The 14,578-nt window shown below is 48.0% G+C and overlaps 1 protein-coding gene across 1 annotated transcript; it reads left to right on the forward strand.

Annotated features, from left to right (window-relative positions):
• Window positions 1-3,511: 3,511 nt before the first annotated feature.
• On the forward strand, window positions 3,512-9,995 carry LOC133369106 (thyrotropin-releasing hormone receptor-like). Its single transcript, XM_061594014.1, has 3 exons — window positions 3,512-3,891; window positions 4,254-4,674; window positions 8,712-9,995. Exons 1-3 carry the CDS (start codon window positions 3,512-3,514, stop codon window positions 9,144-9,146), a joined length of 1,236 nt encoding a protein of 411 aa, XP_061449998.1. The 3' UTR covers window positions 9,147-9,995.
• Window positions 9,996-14,578: the final 4,583 nt, after the last annotated feature.

Genomic DNA, 14,578 nt, shown 5'->3' on the forward strand with positions numbered 1-14,578 from the left:
CTGTCCAATGCTCTTCCTTGAAAGTTCAGGCTAAAACCTGGAGCGGATTCACTGCCCTGCTGACACTGGAGCTACCAGCCCCCGCTGTGGTGCACTGATCTGTCTTTATCAGCCATTCACGCACACATACACACACAAAGAGAAAGAGAAAGGGAGCAGAGAGGAATGCAGCATCAGGAGGAAGGACGTCTTTTGGGCACGTTAAGCCAAGATGGGACCAATGAGCCCAAATCTTTGGCATTCCCCCCCTTTGGCATGGTCTCACCTGCCCACTACTTCCACATTCATCACTCTTCCCATTGTCGCTCTGGTCTCCTTTGGGAGGAAGCGAGGGATATTAATTGAATGAATGAATGAATGAATGAATGAATGCATAGATACCTGGAAGACAGGCAAAGGTTCGACTTCAGGGGAAATGTGTGCACCTTTGGCTGCATATACACCATACGTTTAAAACACATCTAACCTCCCCCCCCCCCGAATCATAGGAAATGTAGTTTGTTGAAGGTGCTAGGAATTGTAGACTACAGTCCTCATGATTCTGGGGTTTTTTTTGCGGGGGAGATGTGCTTTATGTATGTATGGTGTTTACGTAGCCAGAGTTTCCTTTCTTAGCTGTGGTGCATTATCTCCAAAGCTTGGCTGTGGTCACATGGAGAGAATAATGCAGGTCACATTAGGAATCTGTGATGCTGCCAATCACCTGGATGCCAGAGGAAGAACAAAATTGGACGAGACTGTTCAGATGTGGCGGAATGGAGGGCCAGGTGCATGTTGAATTGGGCTAATGCTCCTGAAGTCAGTTGGTGGTTATAAGACAGCTGGGTACCAGGCATGGTGGGCATGCAGTTAACCAGAGGCAGACTTTGTCCTCCTGCATCTGAAGAGCTGCCTGCAGCCATGTTTTCTGCACATTATGCTTAGAGTCCTGCAAGAGAGCAGAAAAGTGATAGTTAAGATCATGAGGAAGCAGCCTTTCCATTCAAATTCCTCCTCAGTACACAAAGAGTGTAGCTTCCTTCGAGATAAGGCAGCACGAAGGGAAAGGGAGAGAGAGAGAGAAAGGCATCAAAGTCTAATAAGGAGCGGGGCTGACAGCCAATGGAAGGTTTCTAAATTGGTCAATTATCTGGTTTTTAATGGATTAATCAATTCACTATTCAATTACATTTAAATGCATCAGGGTTTCAGCTCAGGAGAACCAGACACAGCTCCCTGGGCTGCAAGGTTTCCTTCCCTGCAGACACCCCTGGGTACATGGGGGCATCTCTGGCAGAGCGATGGGCATGCAGAAGCCTGTTCCCCTGGGCTGGTGGCTGTTGCTCAAATCAGGCTGATTGGCAATGTCAGCCAAGCACGGCACGGCCTGCATCTCATCTGTTGCCTGTGGGCCATGCCGTGTGGGAAGGCAAGAATGGGAGCTTCACCATAAAAAGACAAACCCTGGGCTTGTTACGGATATGCTCTGGAAGGGAAAAGCTCGTCATTATCTTTTCTTTTTATTAAAGCTGGTGAAAGGAGGAGGGAGGCAGTCATGTGTGAACGGCAGCAAGTCCTTTAAGAGTCCCACGTCACAATCACTGGACTCCCAGCACCTCAGAGTCGGTGGGGGCCCAAATCTTTACCTGCAGTTTGTTTGTTTATCTCAAGGGTAGGAGAATCACAGGTCTGGAGGCCAAACGTGGCCCTCAGAACTCTCCCTGGGGTTCATCCCCTCCCTAGCGATCTTGGGTGTTTTTGCCTGAATGTGCCCTTCAGTGAATTTAATTAATTAACTAATTAATCAATTAATTAATTTGTATTCTCCCCTTTCCTCCCAGCAGGAGCCCAGGGCGGCAAACAAGGCACTAAAAACACTTTAAAACATCATAAAAACAAATCTTAAAATACATTAAGACAAAACAGCGTCAAAAATATTTTTAAAACTTTTTTAAAAGGGTTAAAAACATTATTAAAAACATATTAAGCAAATCTGACACAGAGACAGACTGGGATAGCTCTCAACTTAAAAGGCTTGTTGAAAAAGAAAAGTCTTCAAAAGATAGTAGAGCATTAGTAGCCTGCCTAATATTCCAAGTGCCTTGAACTCTGAGAATGCTGCCCTGGATGAAGGGTAGAGAGGAGCGTATGTAGAAACTAGCCTAATGTCACAAAGGGAAAACTGACATTCATTGTTCTGCCACCCTCTGCCTCTGGCCCTGACCACCACCAAGATGCACCCCCTGGCAGGTTGCCCAGAAAGGATTGTGCCCTTGGGATGAAAAAGGTTTCCCATGCCCAATATTTCTTATCCTGCCCTTCCTCCCAATGGAGCCTGGTGTGGCAAGCAACAAAGCAATTAAAATACAAATTTTCAAAACAAACCACCCTTATTTCAAACACTGAAAAACAATTAAGAATACCTAAAACATTTCAAAATTTGAAGCACATCTAAAATCATTTTAAAACAGCCACATACATACCCTCGCAGCAAATAAAGTTGAGGTTGCTGGGGATCTTTCAGCTGCCAAGCTCTTGGATGAATGGGAATGGTTTAAAATTCCTCCTGAATGTGAGTAATGAGGGAGACGGATGCACCTCCCCGGGGAGGGCATACCACAAATGGGGACCTGCCACTGAGAAGGCCCTGTCATGGGTCAATGCCAGCTGGGCGACATCACACACACCAGCAAATTAGTTAAGAGCAAACATGTTTACTTTTGTATGTTGGCATTGAGTGGTATATACTACTGCTACTACTACTGCTAATAATAATAATAATAACAACAACAACAACAACAACAATAATCATATTGCAGAGTTAACCAGCTTCACCACCCAATATGCAAGCATGTTTCTATGGGTAGTAGCATCACTCTCACCTCTGCTGCTCTCTCCTGGATGTCGGAGGTGCAAAGGAGAAGCACGGGGGGGGGACTGGATTGCAAAGGGCTTTGCAAGCCTCCCCACCCTTGGGTGTCTCTAAAGCACAACACTGGGAGGGAGAGTTTCCATTGAATGGAAACTGCTATCCCCCTCCTTGAGCAAGGTGGGCTCCTATCCCTCCTGTCAACTGATGGGTGCTTGGCCGCATGCTCTGGCACAAGAACAGGCTGGAGTCCCCTTTATGTTCCCAATTGTTCCTTTGAAGCCCCATCTATAGCTGCCCTCCACCTGATGTATGATGTGAGGTGCAGGGCAGGAGGGTGTGGCATCCCCAAAATGGCCTCGCTGGTCAAATGGAGAGGCCTGGTGGGCCAAGTTTGGACCATGGGCCAGAGGTTCCCCTCTAATGGAACTTCTGCACCCCATAATTTTCTCATAACCTGTAACTTTAAAAAAAAACATGGCCACCTCCCTCTGGTATGTTTCCATTTTTACTGGTCTGATTTGTGTCTTTTCAGGACTTTGCTGTTTGGCTGATTGAAACTGGTGATGTGTTTGAAGAGGAAAGAAGACACTTTTGCTCTGTGAAAACTGCACCCCCCTTGCCCTGAACAACCTGCAAACCTTCCCCGCTCCACATCTGGCCATGGAGAACATCAGCAGCAAGCTGGACAGCCCCACCAACATTTCCTTGGCAAGCGGCGATGGCACGCTGGGCCTGCTCGAATACAAGGTCATCTCCATCTTCCTGGTGTTGGGCGTCTGTGGAATTGGCATCGTTGGCAACGTTATGGTGGTGCTGGTGGTCCTCACTACCCGTGACATGAGGACTCCCACCAACTGCTATTTGGTTAGCCTGGCTCTGGCCGACCTGATGGTTCTGGTGGCTGCTGGTCTTCCCAACATCTCCGACAGCCTGGCAGGAACGTGGATCTATGGGTTCGCTGGCTGCCTTGGCATCACCTACTTCCAGTACTTGGGCATCAATGCCTCATCTTGCTCCATCACTGCCTTCACTGTGGAAAGGTAAGGAAAGGTGCTGAGGAGCACCTCCATTCTACCAGTCCAGGGGTGGCCAATGTGGTGCCCTCCAGATGTCATTGGACTCCAGCTCCCATCAGCCCCAGACAGCATGGCTCATGTTCAAGGAGGATGCAAGCTGGAGTCTGGAAATATCTGGGGGGCCACAGGATGTGGACTAGAGCAGGGATAGTCAATGTGATGCCCATATATGCCATGCAGTGTAGGGCAGGTGGGCATGGCTTGGCCCAAACAACTTGACAAGTCGAATGGGGAGGTCTGATGGGCTTGCTGCTGTTCTGGATCAGTGTTACTTCTTAACTCCTGAGTAACTTTCCCCCCTCTCTGTCGCCTGCTCTTTCTCCCAGGTACATTGCTATCTGCCACCCAATGAAAGCACAGACAATGTGCACGGTGTCACGTGCCAAGCGCATCATCGCGTTTATGTGGCTCCTCACCTCACTGTACTGCATGCTCTGGTTCTTCCTGGTGGACATCGCCGTCAACAAAAGCCGGCAGCTGGAGTGCGGCTACAAGGTCTCCCGCAACCTTTACCTGCCCATCTACCTCCTCGACTTTGCCCTCTTCTTCGTCACCCCTTTGTTCCTCGCCATGGTGCTCTATGGTCTCATTGGGAGGGTCCTCTTCCACAGCCCCATCTCACAACAGCCCACTGCCCTCACTGAACGCTGGCAAGACCGAAGTGGCAAGGAGAAGAATGGTATGGAGGCCAACCGGAGCAAGGCCGGCAGCTCAAGAGCCAGAGTGCCCATCTCCTCCAGGAAGCAGGTAGTTCAGAGAGACCTCTGGAAGTTTCCCATGGCCGCCAAAAGGAAGCTGATGATGGGTGGGCAGGATCAGCCTTGGGGCAGAAGAGGGCACCATTCCCACTGGCAAGAAATCCAAAATCACAGCAGTCCAGGGAACTTGGTGACATAGGGTCCCTCCAGACAGGCTTTTTCGCAGGTGTTTCTGCAATGCGTCATTGATACCACAACCGTGCATTAGGTGTGGATTCATGCTGGACCATGCGGACATAATCCCACTTTTCTAGTTCTTCTCCAATGCTTCCCCAGTGACATTGTGTTACTGCCATCTAGAGGGGCACTCTTGAACTACAGTACCGTAAAAGTGAGATAAAAATAAAAAAATAAGCAAACCACAACATCTGTAGTTACAGGATTTCAGCAGAAAGTTACAGGACATGCTCTGACTGGAATCAAAGCAATATGTTTGCCTAAAAGCTTCTGTAGGTGCAAACAGTATTGAAAGCAGGATTGCATATCGCTGCCCCGAGAACACCATGAGCACAAATGATCACGAAGGCACAATAAAAAGAATGCCTGGAAGGGCCCGTAGATAGCAGTGGCAGCTGGTAGCTCTGTGTCCGTGGGGCTATGGAATCCACTCCGGGTTTTAGTCTGAACTTTTAAAGAGCTGTCCTGCTCTAAACTTTCGGACTAAAACCCAGAGCGGACTCCACTGCCCCACTGACATGGAGCCACAAGCCACCACTGCTTTTAAGCTAGAGAAAAACTGAAGTCTGCCCACCCTTGATCTATGGTAGGGTGGAAATATAGGAAACTGTCATGCAAGCTTCACCTGCTGAAATCCTCTCTTTTATCCAAGGTTTAAAGATGCATGGGCCCTGTCCTTGTTTCACTTGGCAACCCTAATCTAGACCCGGCATCCAGACAGCGTCTTTCCACTCACAGCTGAAGCCCTCAATTCTTTCTCTGGCTCCCTTTTCCACCCCTCCCAAACCCTTAATGAACCACACTGCTGCTACAATCAACTCCACAGCCCCTTCCCACAGTGCACTCCCCTAAAAATAAAATAAAATACTCCAACACACCAGGATAACAGCACTTGAGGGTGGTTGTACGCCACTCTCATGCCACTCTCCTCCCCCAGCAGATCAAGTATAAAAATACTAGCCTATTCTATAAGGCTGGAGTAACCCACAGTCTCTGCCATATCTCCATAATAGATTTAATAATCTGCAGTGACAGCATCATTTTAAAAATATATACAAACTCAGGACACCCCCTCCCTCTAATTTTTGGCCTGTGGTAGGAAGATCACAAACTTTCCTCTTCGCTGTTACCTTTTGTTTTTGGATAGACATACACCTACTTTAAATCCTGAATTTCTGAATTGTTTTCAATGAGGCAGCAATCATGTCTCCATCAGGAAAGACCAAATTAAAAGGCTTAAAATGAAGCCAGAAGTTCCTTCTCCAAATAATGGTTTGTTGCTCTGATTTTATCTAATCAGCTCGATCTGCTTTCTTAAATGTCAGCCATTGCTATGATTTCACTCACTGGCTAAAAACACTGAATGAACCAGGCTAGTTTCTCACAAAACAAATAAACAAAACAGAACAGACATTATTGTCTTGCAACTGGTGTTCTACAAGTGCTACAGAGTTGCTTGAGAAATGAAAAATGAAAAAAAAATGAAAATTGAAATTCTGGGAATTATGGCTCATAGAGGGGGGGACTGCCCCCCCAGATGCCCATAGACTCAGAGTCTAACTTGAACTCAAGAATTTCAGTAATGACATGTGAGATAAAAAAATAAGGAATAAATTTTCCTTGTGAGAATATTATCCTAAAAAGTCAGGATAGAAATAAAAATAAGTTTATTTATTTAATATTTATAACCTAAGCTACCATAGAAAATATAACAAGGTGGCATGCAAGATAAAAACATAATGCTATAACAACAGTAAAAGCACCAAGAACATATTAATAAAAATAGCTGGTAAAAAAATCACATTCCAAAAGCCTATCTAGCCAATACATTTTGTAAAAGACGTCTGAAAGAAAGTAGGCTCAACTTCTATTAGCAAGGAGTTCCACTGGGCAGGGCCTGCCACACTAAAGGCATGGTTTATGGTAAAGATTGACTGAATGTCAAGGGCATGGGGAACTACCAAAAGCATCCTGTCTGAAGATTTCAGTAATTTTACAGAATTTTGACATATTCAGAATGATTAATGGAACTGCTATGGTAAAATGATTAAAAGATGAAATGTTGGGTTGTATTCAACTAAGAGAAGATCCACTGAAATTAATGAACCAAAGCTAGTCTTGTCCATTAATTTCAATGGGTCTACTCTGAGTAGGACTAGTGTTGAATACCACCCATTGTGACCAATCAGGTTGTATAAAGTGAACTACCCTCACATTGCTGAATCAAGATGCATATGATATAGAGTATTTTGATCTTGTGATATTGAGTACTTTAAAGTTTATTGATTACTAAGTAACAAATAATTTCTGCATGAATATTAGTAAAAAGAATAAAAAGAGAGAGAAGACTTCATAACTGTGGTTGAGTATAAGGAATTGGAATGTGCTCCTGGGCACGGACAGAACACTTTTGCCTCACCACTGAAAAATCCCTAGCTGAGATAGGAGGGATGAAGGATTTCTAAATAATAATGCGTGGGTTCCCAAGCCCAGCAGAGTCCTTTTTAAATAATTGCCTATATGATGTGTCACTTGCCCTTTCCTACTGCCAACTTTTGTCTTGCTCATCGTGCCAACCAATTGGCTTTGCATTGAATCGAATTATCACCACGGCTGACTGCCAGCTGAGGAGCCAGAAGGATTCCTGGAGCTGTCATCAGCATTGCTCTGTGGTGATTGCTTCAGCACTGTTTTAATTCTTTGGAAAGAATCCTGGTGTGAAAAGGAAGGCTGAAATGAGAATCCAGAACAGAAGCTGCCCAGGAGACAGTCGCCCTCCCCCACCATTGCTGATGATGAAACTGAAAAATACTTCTCTAGCTCCTACCTGCTTGCTTGCTTGTTTCAGGATTTATGCATTTATAAACCCCTCTGCATTCAGAGAATCCTTGAGTAGTATATGGAAATAAAATATAAAACATAATACAGATCATAAAACAGTTTTAATCACTGGTGGCTCCATGTCAATGGGCAATGGAATCCGCTCCAGGTTTTAGTCCAAACTAAGCACCCTGCACAGCTCCTTGAAAGTTCAGGCTAAAACCCACAGCAGATTCCACTGCTCACTGACATGGAGCCACCAGCCGTCACTGGTTTTAATAAATAAAAGCCAACAAGAATTTAAAATGACAGAAGGGAAAAAAACTAATTTGGGAAGGCTTGGGCAAAACGTTTGCAACAAATGTTGAAAATGTAACAATAGTGGGGATTGCTTCACTTCTGAGGAAAGAGAATTCCACAAAGCTGATGCCACAATGCTAAAATTACCTGCTCAATTTAAGGTATTTTTACATCACTCTTCAGCTGAGAAAGGCTTCCAAATATCAGTGATAAGGCAGTCCTTGCTCTCAGGCTTACATTCTAAAAGACACGACACAAAAGGAAAAGAGTTTGGGAGGGAGGAGAGGAAAACAAGCTTGTAATTATAAAGCTCTTGTGGTGACCAGCTGGAATGGAACAATTTGGAGAGGAGGAGCCAAAGGCTGCTGGTCTTTTAGGAGAGCCAATGAAAGGCCCTGCAGCCCATCTCTCCAAGGGTATACAGGAGAAGGTGAAGGTGTAAGGCAACAATGGCAAAATGGTGGTGCAAGGGCTGATTCTTGCCCCCAGGCTCTAAGAAAATAAGAATGGGATTGGACACAAAAAGCAATGTATTCTAGTGAGCTGCTTCCCACAGTAGCCAAGAGGGTACCTCCGGGATGCCCTCTGGCAGGGCATGAGGGCAACAGCCTTCTCCTGCAGTTGCTGCCCAGCCTCTACCATGCATGATGAATGGGCACGAGATGGATCTCTCCTTCTCCTCTGTTAGTTTGTCGCATCCCCTTAAGCTCTTTCTTTGCTCCTCTGCAGGTCACCAAGATGCTGGCCGTGGTGGTGGTCCTCTTTGCCCTGCTCTGGATGCCCTACCGGACGCTGGTGTTGGTGAACTCCTTTATGGAGCACCCCTACCTCGACCGCTGGTTCCTCCTCTTCTGCCGGGTCTGCGTCTATGCCAACAGCGCCATCAACCCCGTCATCTACAACCTCATGTCCCAGAAGTTCCGCCTCGCCTTCAAGAAGCTCTGCAAGTGCGGGAAGGTGGGGCAGCATCAACGGCGCAGCTTGTACACAGCTTCGAGCAGCTACAGTGTGGAGAAGGAACCAGGCAGCGCCCACCAGCAGGGTCACCTCAAGGCTAAGAGGCAACCGTCACCTAAAGGGGCAGAGAAGGACTTGCCTGCTGTGGAGCAGGCACCGGCATCTGCCCAGAGCAAGAAAGAGAAGATGTATTTCAGTGCGCTTTGAATACTCCCCGCTTGGCTTCTCCCTCACTTCCCCATAAAGTCCTTGCTTTACCTCTCCTAGCACAAAGAGATACAGAGGAAGATAGGAACCTGCCTGATACCAAGTCAGACCATTTGTGTGGTCCTAAGTGTGGTCTATACCAATTGGCAGGAACTCCCCAGGGGGTCAGGAAGGGGACATTCCATCCTATCTGGGGATGCCAGGGACTCTGAGCTATCACTGAGCTGCATTCCAGGAACTCAGATCTGTCCTCGCACTCTGTTTTAGCCAGAGTTACATTTTTGAGCCTGGAAAGGAGTTTGTCAGGATTGGAGCCCCACACCAAGTTTCAGACTGGTGACCTAAGGGATGCTGGACAGGAGTCAGGGATGTGTGCCACCACCCAGCTCTGGTCAAAGGAGAGAACTGCAGAGGGACAGTCCACACCAGTCAAGGAAGCCCCTTTGCATTGATAGGCCAAGGTGGGTCAGGTGACGCTCAGGTTACCGGGTTCAGCTTGTTCATTGGTCTGAGCTGAGTAATTAGGGGACCAGGGACTGGAGACACCACCTTGTTCATTGCTCCCCCTTTGCTTCACCACCACCTCAGGTACCAATATCCCCTGCTCCCCACTCTTAATAGAATTGCAAATGGAGAAAGAAGGCACCCCCCCCTTGAAAACTGGCCCTCTGCATTCCACCAGCCACAGCTTGCTGCTTTTGAAGCAAGAGACAAATGGGGAGAGAGATCGGCTGGGAGGTGAGCCGGACCCTCTCTCCTCCAGCCTTCCCCAGACTGGTGCCCTCCAAAGACGTTGGAGGACTCCGGTCCCCATCTGCCCCAGCCAGCATGGCCAATGGCCAGGGGTGATGGGAGTTGCAGTCCAGCAACATCTGGAGGACCCCTGGGTGAAGGAAGCTGCTCTGCTCTGAAGGCTGCAGGCAGGCGGTGGGAGAATCGGCAGGCGTGGCCCTGGCGCATGGAAGGGCTGTGCTTCCACAAGGCGAGCATAGACAGGGACAGGTAGCACAGGCACCTCTTCAACCAAGCCTTGGAACTGTTGTGCACCCCTCTCCTGTTGCCATCCCTGTCCTGGAAGAAGAAGTGGTGATGGTGGTTGTATTAGAAAAATGTTGTTTTCTCTTTGAGGTATTTAACTGCTGAGCACGGCATTGCAAGGGACAACCAAATGTCACAAGGCTTCAGTGTTCCGGTGGGGGGTTGCAGCATCACTTAGGACAAGGATAGCCAATGTGGTGCCCTCCAGAGGTTGTTGGACTGCAACTCCCACCAGCATCAGCCAGCACGGCCAATGGTCAGTGATGATGGGATCTGTAGCCAACAACATCTGGAGGGCACAATCTTGCCTACCCCTGATTAGGGGAAGCCGCACACATGAGGGTGGCAAAGTAGGCTCTGAAAGGGAAAGATCCACACCATCAGGGCTGGCCCCAGAGGGCACCAGGTCAGGTCCTGGCTGAGGGCCCTACAGCCCTTCAGGGGCCCCTCCTTAATGTGGCAGCGTTAGCTGCCAACCCTGCTGCGGATCATAGAGAGGGAGCGCCCAGGCACCCCAGGCATGTTGGTTGATGGCAAGCGTGTGTGTGCACGTAGCATAGCATGCATGTGTGCCATCAACCAAGATGGTGGTGGAGGCATCAGTCCATCAGGGAAGCCCCCGCCGCCATCTTGGTTGATGGTAGGCATGCGTGTGCAGCATGCATGGCATTCCCATGAAGCGATGGGAGAGGTAGGTGGGGCGTGCACAGCAGGCCCAGGACAGGCTGGTGCCCAAGGACCCAGTCATGCCTGGTGCTGGCCCTGCACACCATACATTTAAAGCACACCCAACACACATTTAAATCACATGACCCCCCTCACAGAGCTACAAATTCCCAGCAACCTTAGCAAACTACACTTCCCATGATCTAGCCAAGGAGTCAGACTAGAGCAGGAGTGAGCAGATGAGATCCACTGGTGGTTCTGTGACTAGTCTGCAGTAGATCTGCAAGGCTGCGACTCCCAAGTGTTTAATGACAGTGAAAACAATATTATTTTCTCCACCTAACGTTGGCTGCTGTGATGAAGAAAGCTAACCAGTACTGGACGTCTGTTTGAAAGGACTGTGAATTCAGTTCAGTTCTGGTACCGAAAACTGGCTATGCTCAGGATGCATGCAGGGGCAACCTGTTCTTTAATTCTAATTGCATAACTTTTGTGCCTGGCTCTGGAGGTTAGATCTGGAAGGTCTACTAAAAGGTAATGGCGGCTGGCAGCTCCATGTCCGTGGGGCAGTGGAATCCGCTCCAGGTTTTAGTCTGAACTTTCAAGGAGCTGTCTAGGGTGCTTCCTTGAAAGTTTGGTCTAAAACCCAGAGTGGATTCCATTACCCCACTGGCATGGATCCACCAGCCGCCCCTGCTAAAAAGCAAAGTAGATCCAAGTTATCTGAAGTCGTACCACTCTGGACTAGAGCACAGGTTGCTGGAAAGAGAGGGAAGTTTCACCATCTTTGAAAGCTCAGGGTGATGGTGGCTGGGAGAGGGCATCCTCTGTGGTGGCCCCTAAGTTGTGGAACTCTGTCCCCACTGAGGTGCACCTGGCAACCTCAGTATACAGTTTTAGGCGAATGTTGAAGGTGCACCTCTTTTCCCTGGCCTTTGACATCTGAGACATGTACTTTTAAGACTCACCCTATTTGGGGATGTCAGGTTGTTTTTAAATTGTATTTAATGTTGTAATTTTAAATTGTTGTAACCCGCCCTGGGACCTTTGGGTGAAAGGTGTGTAATAAATAAACGGACCTTTAGTGTGGTGGCACTGACCCTTTGGAATTTCCTCCCCTTAAATATTATACAGGCACCATCTCTGTTATCTTTTCAGCGCCTATTGAAGATGTTCCTCTTTCAACAAGCCTTTTAAGTTGAGACCTTATCCCAGTCTGCATCTGTGATTGAATTGCTTTTTAATATGTTTTTAAACCTTTTTTTAAAAGAAGTTGTCTTGAAAGCTTTAAAAAAATGTTTTTAAACATGTTTTGTTTTAATGTATTCTAAAGTCTGTTTTTATGATGTTTTAAAGTGTTTTCAGTGCTTTTGTTGGCCGCCCTGGGCTCCTGCTAGGAGGAAGGGTGGGATATAAATCAAATAATAAACAAACAAACAAATAACATGATGATGATGGCTACCAAAAGATGTAGCAATGGCCACCAGTTTGGATGCCTTTGGAAGGGGGTCTCAGGGGCTGTTGACAGATGACTCTAGTCTTCAGCTCTCTGTGGACTCATTGCAGACAAATGTAAATTTGGCCTGGCCAGAAATTGTCTGGCATGGTAATGGAACTGGCACAAGAGTGCCAGCCCACCTTTATCAGTATATAAATAGCCAAGCCAACAGCCAGAGGGAAGGCAGCAGCCCTATCATTGGGAAGCTCCACAGCCTACAAAACCAAGCAATTTGAAGCCTTTACCATAGCGTGGGAGGAAAGCTGAACAAAATAGATAGTGTTATGGGTTTGGGGTTGAGATAGATGATCTCTATGGGTTCCTTTCAGCCTCTGATTTGGAACCCTGCACCTGGAGGTGAGAAATCTGCTCTGCTGACCAGATCTCCCTTTGTTAGTCTAATAGAGTGGCCAGGTGAGTTAATGGGCCTATCAAGTGCCCATTAACTGGTGAATGAGTTAGGGAGATCCTATTGTTACTGAAACCCATCAGGAGAGTCCCCCCTTCCTGACGGCAAGGAGAGGACTGAGTTTGGAGTCTGAGGAAAGGCTGGGGACTGGAGGCAGGCAGAGAGGCTGGCTCTCTGCACCACGACTCTAGGGTGTCTCCTGTAAGGAAAAAAGCAAGGTCTGTTGGACTGGTGATGCCTTGAACCCCTCCATCCTAAACTCAGGTTGGAATGCATGTAAATAAACAAACCCTATTTCATAAAGACACCACAGACTCCACTGACCTTCTTTCCAAGGAAACCAAACCCTGGGTAAGCACAGGGACCCCTGGAGATCTCTCACCGCTCGGGGATTGGGGTGGTGCGCAACAAGATGTATTTCAGCATTCGGCGAGAGAAGGCAGGCAGGGTTGGTGAGTGATGATGGAACAGCAGAGCTCGGAGTGGGGTGGAGGAAAGGAAACCTGGTGAGTGTAGAAGACTTAATTAAATGAGATGGCAAAATAGTATTATTTGAAACTTGCATTCCTGAGGATGCAAAGAGGCCAGGACTTGCCGTAGGCTAACCTAAAACCCAGAGGCAGACTCAGGACTCTGAAGGCCAGTGTGGTGTAGTGATTAGAGGGCTGGACTGGGACATGGGAGACCAGGGTTCAAATCCCTGCTAGGCAATGAAGCTCACTGGGTGACTTTGGGCCAGTCACTGTCTCTCAGTCTAATGCACCTCACAGGGTTGTTGTGGGGACAAAATTGGGAGGGGGAGAACCATATTTGCTCCCATCTTGAGCTCCTAGGAGGAAAGGTGGGGTAGAAATGCAATAAATGAATCAATAAAGGCATCAATGCTGCTGCCATTTGCTGTACTCCTCTAAAGGAGAAAGTAAACTGGAAGAGGGGGTTAGACAAATTCATGTTGGATAATGGTTCATTTCCTTCGATGGTTGCTAGCCACGATAACTATATTCTTCTTCCAATGTTGAAGACAGCATACTGGGAATTGCATCAGGGGACAGCACTGTGGCCCTCGGGTCCTGCTTGTGGGCTTCCCCTTGGAGCATCTGGTTGGCTATTGTGAGAACAGGAGGCTGGACTGGATGCCCCCCCTTTGGCCTGATCCAGGCGGAGCAGGGCTCTGCTTGTGCAACAGAGCAGTTCTATAGCTGGCCCAGCGATCCCACCCCACCCTGGAGCACCAGCAAGGCCCTGATCCAGAGTATTCTCTCCTTCTTCTCTTGCGTAGTGGGTCAGAGGTGGGAGGTCTCACTGATAGAAGACGCACACTGTGTTTTAGTTCTGTGCTCCATCATTCTCTCTGCACCCAAGTCCTGGGGGGAGGGATGGTGCAGAGTCTGGAGATTGGGGAGCTGCCCAATTGAGGTAAGCATGAAGTCCCCACTGACTATGTGGATCGAGCAGGTGGGGTGATCTTCCAGGGTGGCAATCCCAGGGCGTGCCACCCTCCCAGTCTCAGAGTGTGCTGAGGCTGGCTGTGAGGTTCACCTGCAAGGAAGAGGCCTCATCCAGTTCTGGGTCCTGGCAGCAGGGGAAAGATGCTCTGCACTGGGGCCAGCCATTCCTTTGGGAGGGGGAGCACTTTACATGTACTTTCTCAACCCTCCTTAGGAACATAGGAAGTTGTCTTACCAACAAATCTCTCCTCGCCCTACCTGGAGAGGCCAGTGGGGATTGACCCCAGGGCCTTCTGCATTCAGTGCAGATGCTCTGCCAATGGAGGAATCAAGCTGCAGGTTTGAGTCGAGGCCGTCTGTAAGAGCAGAACTA

The sequence above is a fragment of the Rhineura floridana genome, chromosome 13 (genome assembly GCF_030035675.1).
Source record: "Rhineura floridana isolate rRhiFlo1 chromosome 13, rRhiFlo1.hap2, whole genome shotgun sequence".
Classification (NCBI taxonomy): domain Eukaryota; kingdom Metazoa; phylum Chordata; class Lepidosauria; order Squamata; family Rhineuridae; genus Rhineura; species Rhineura floridana.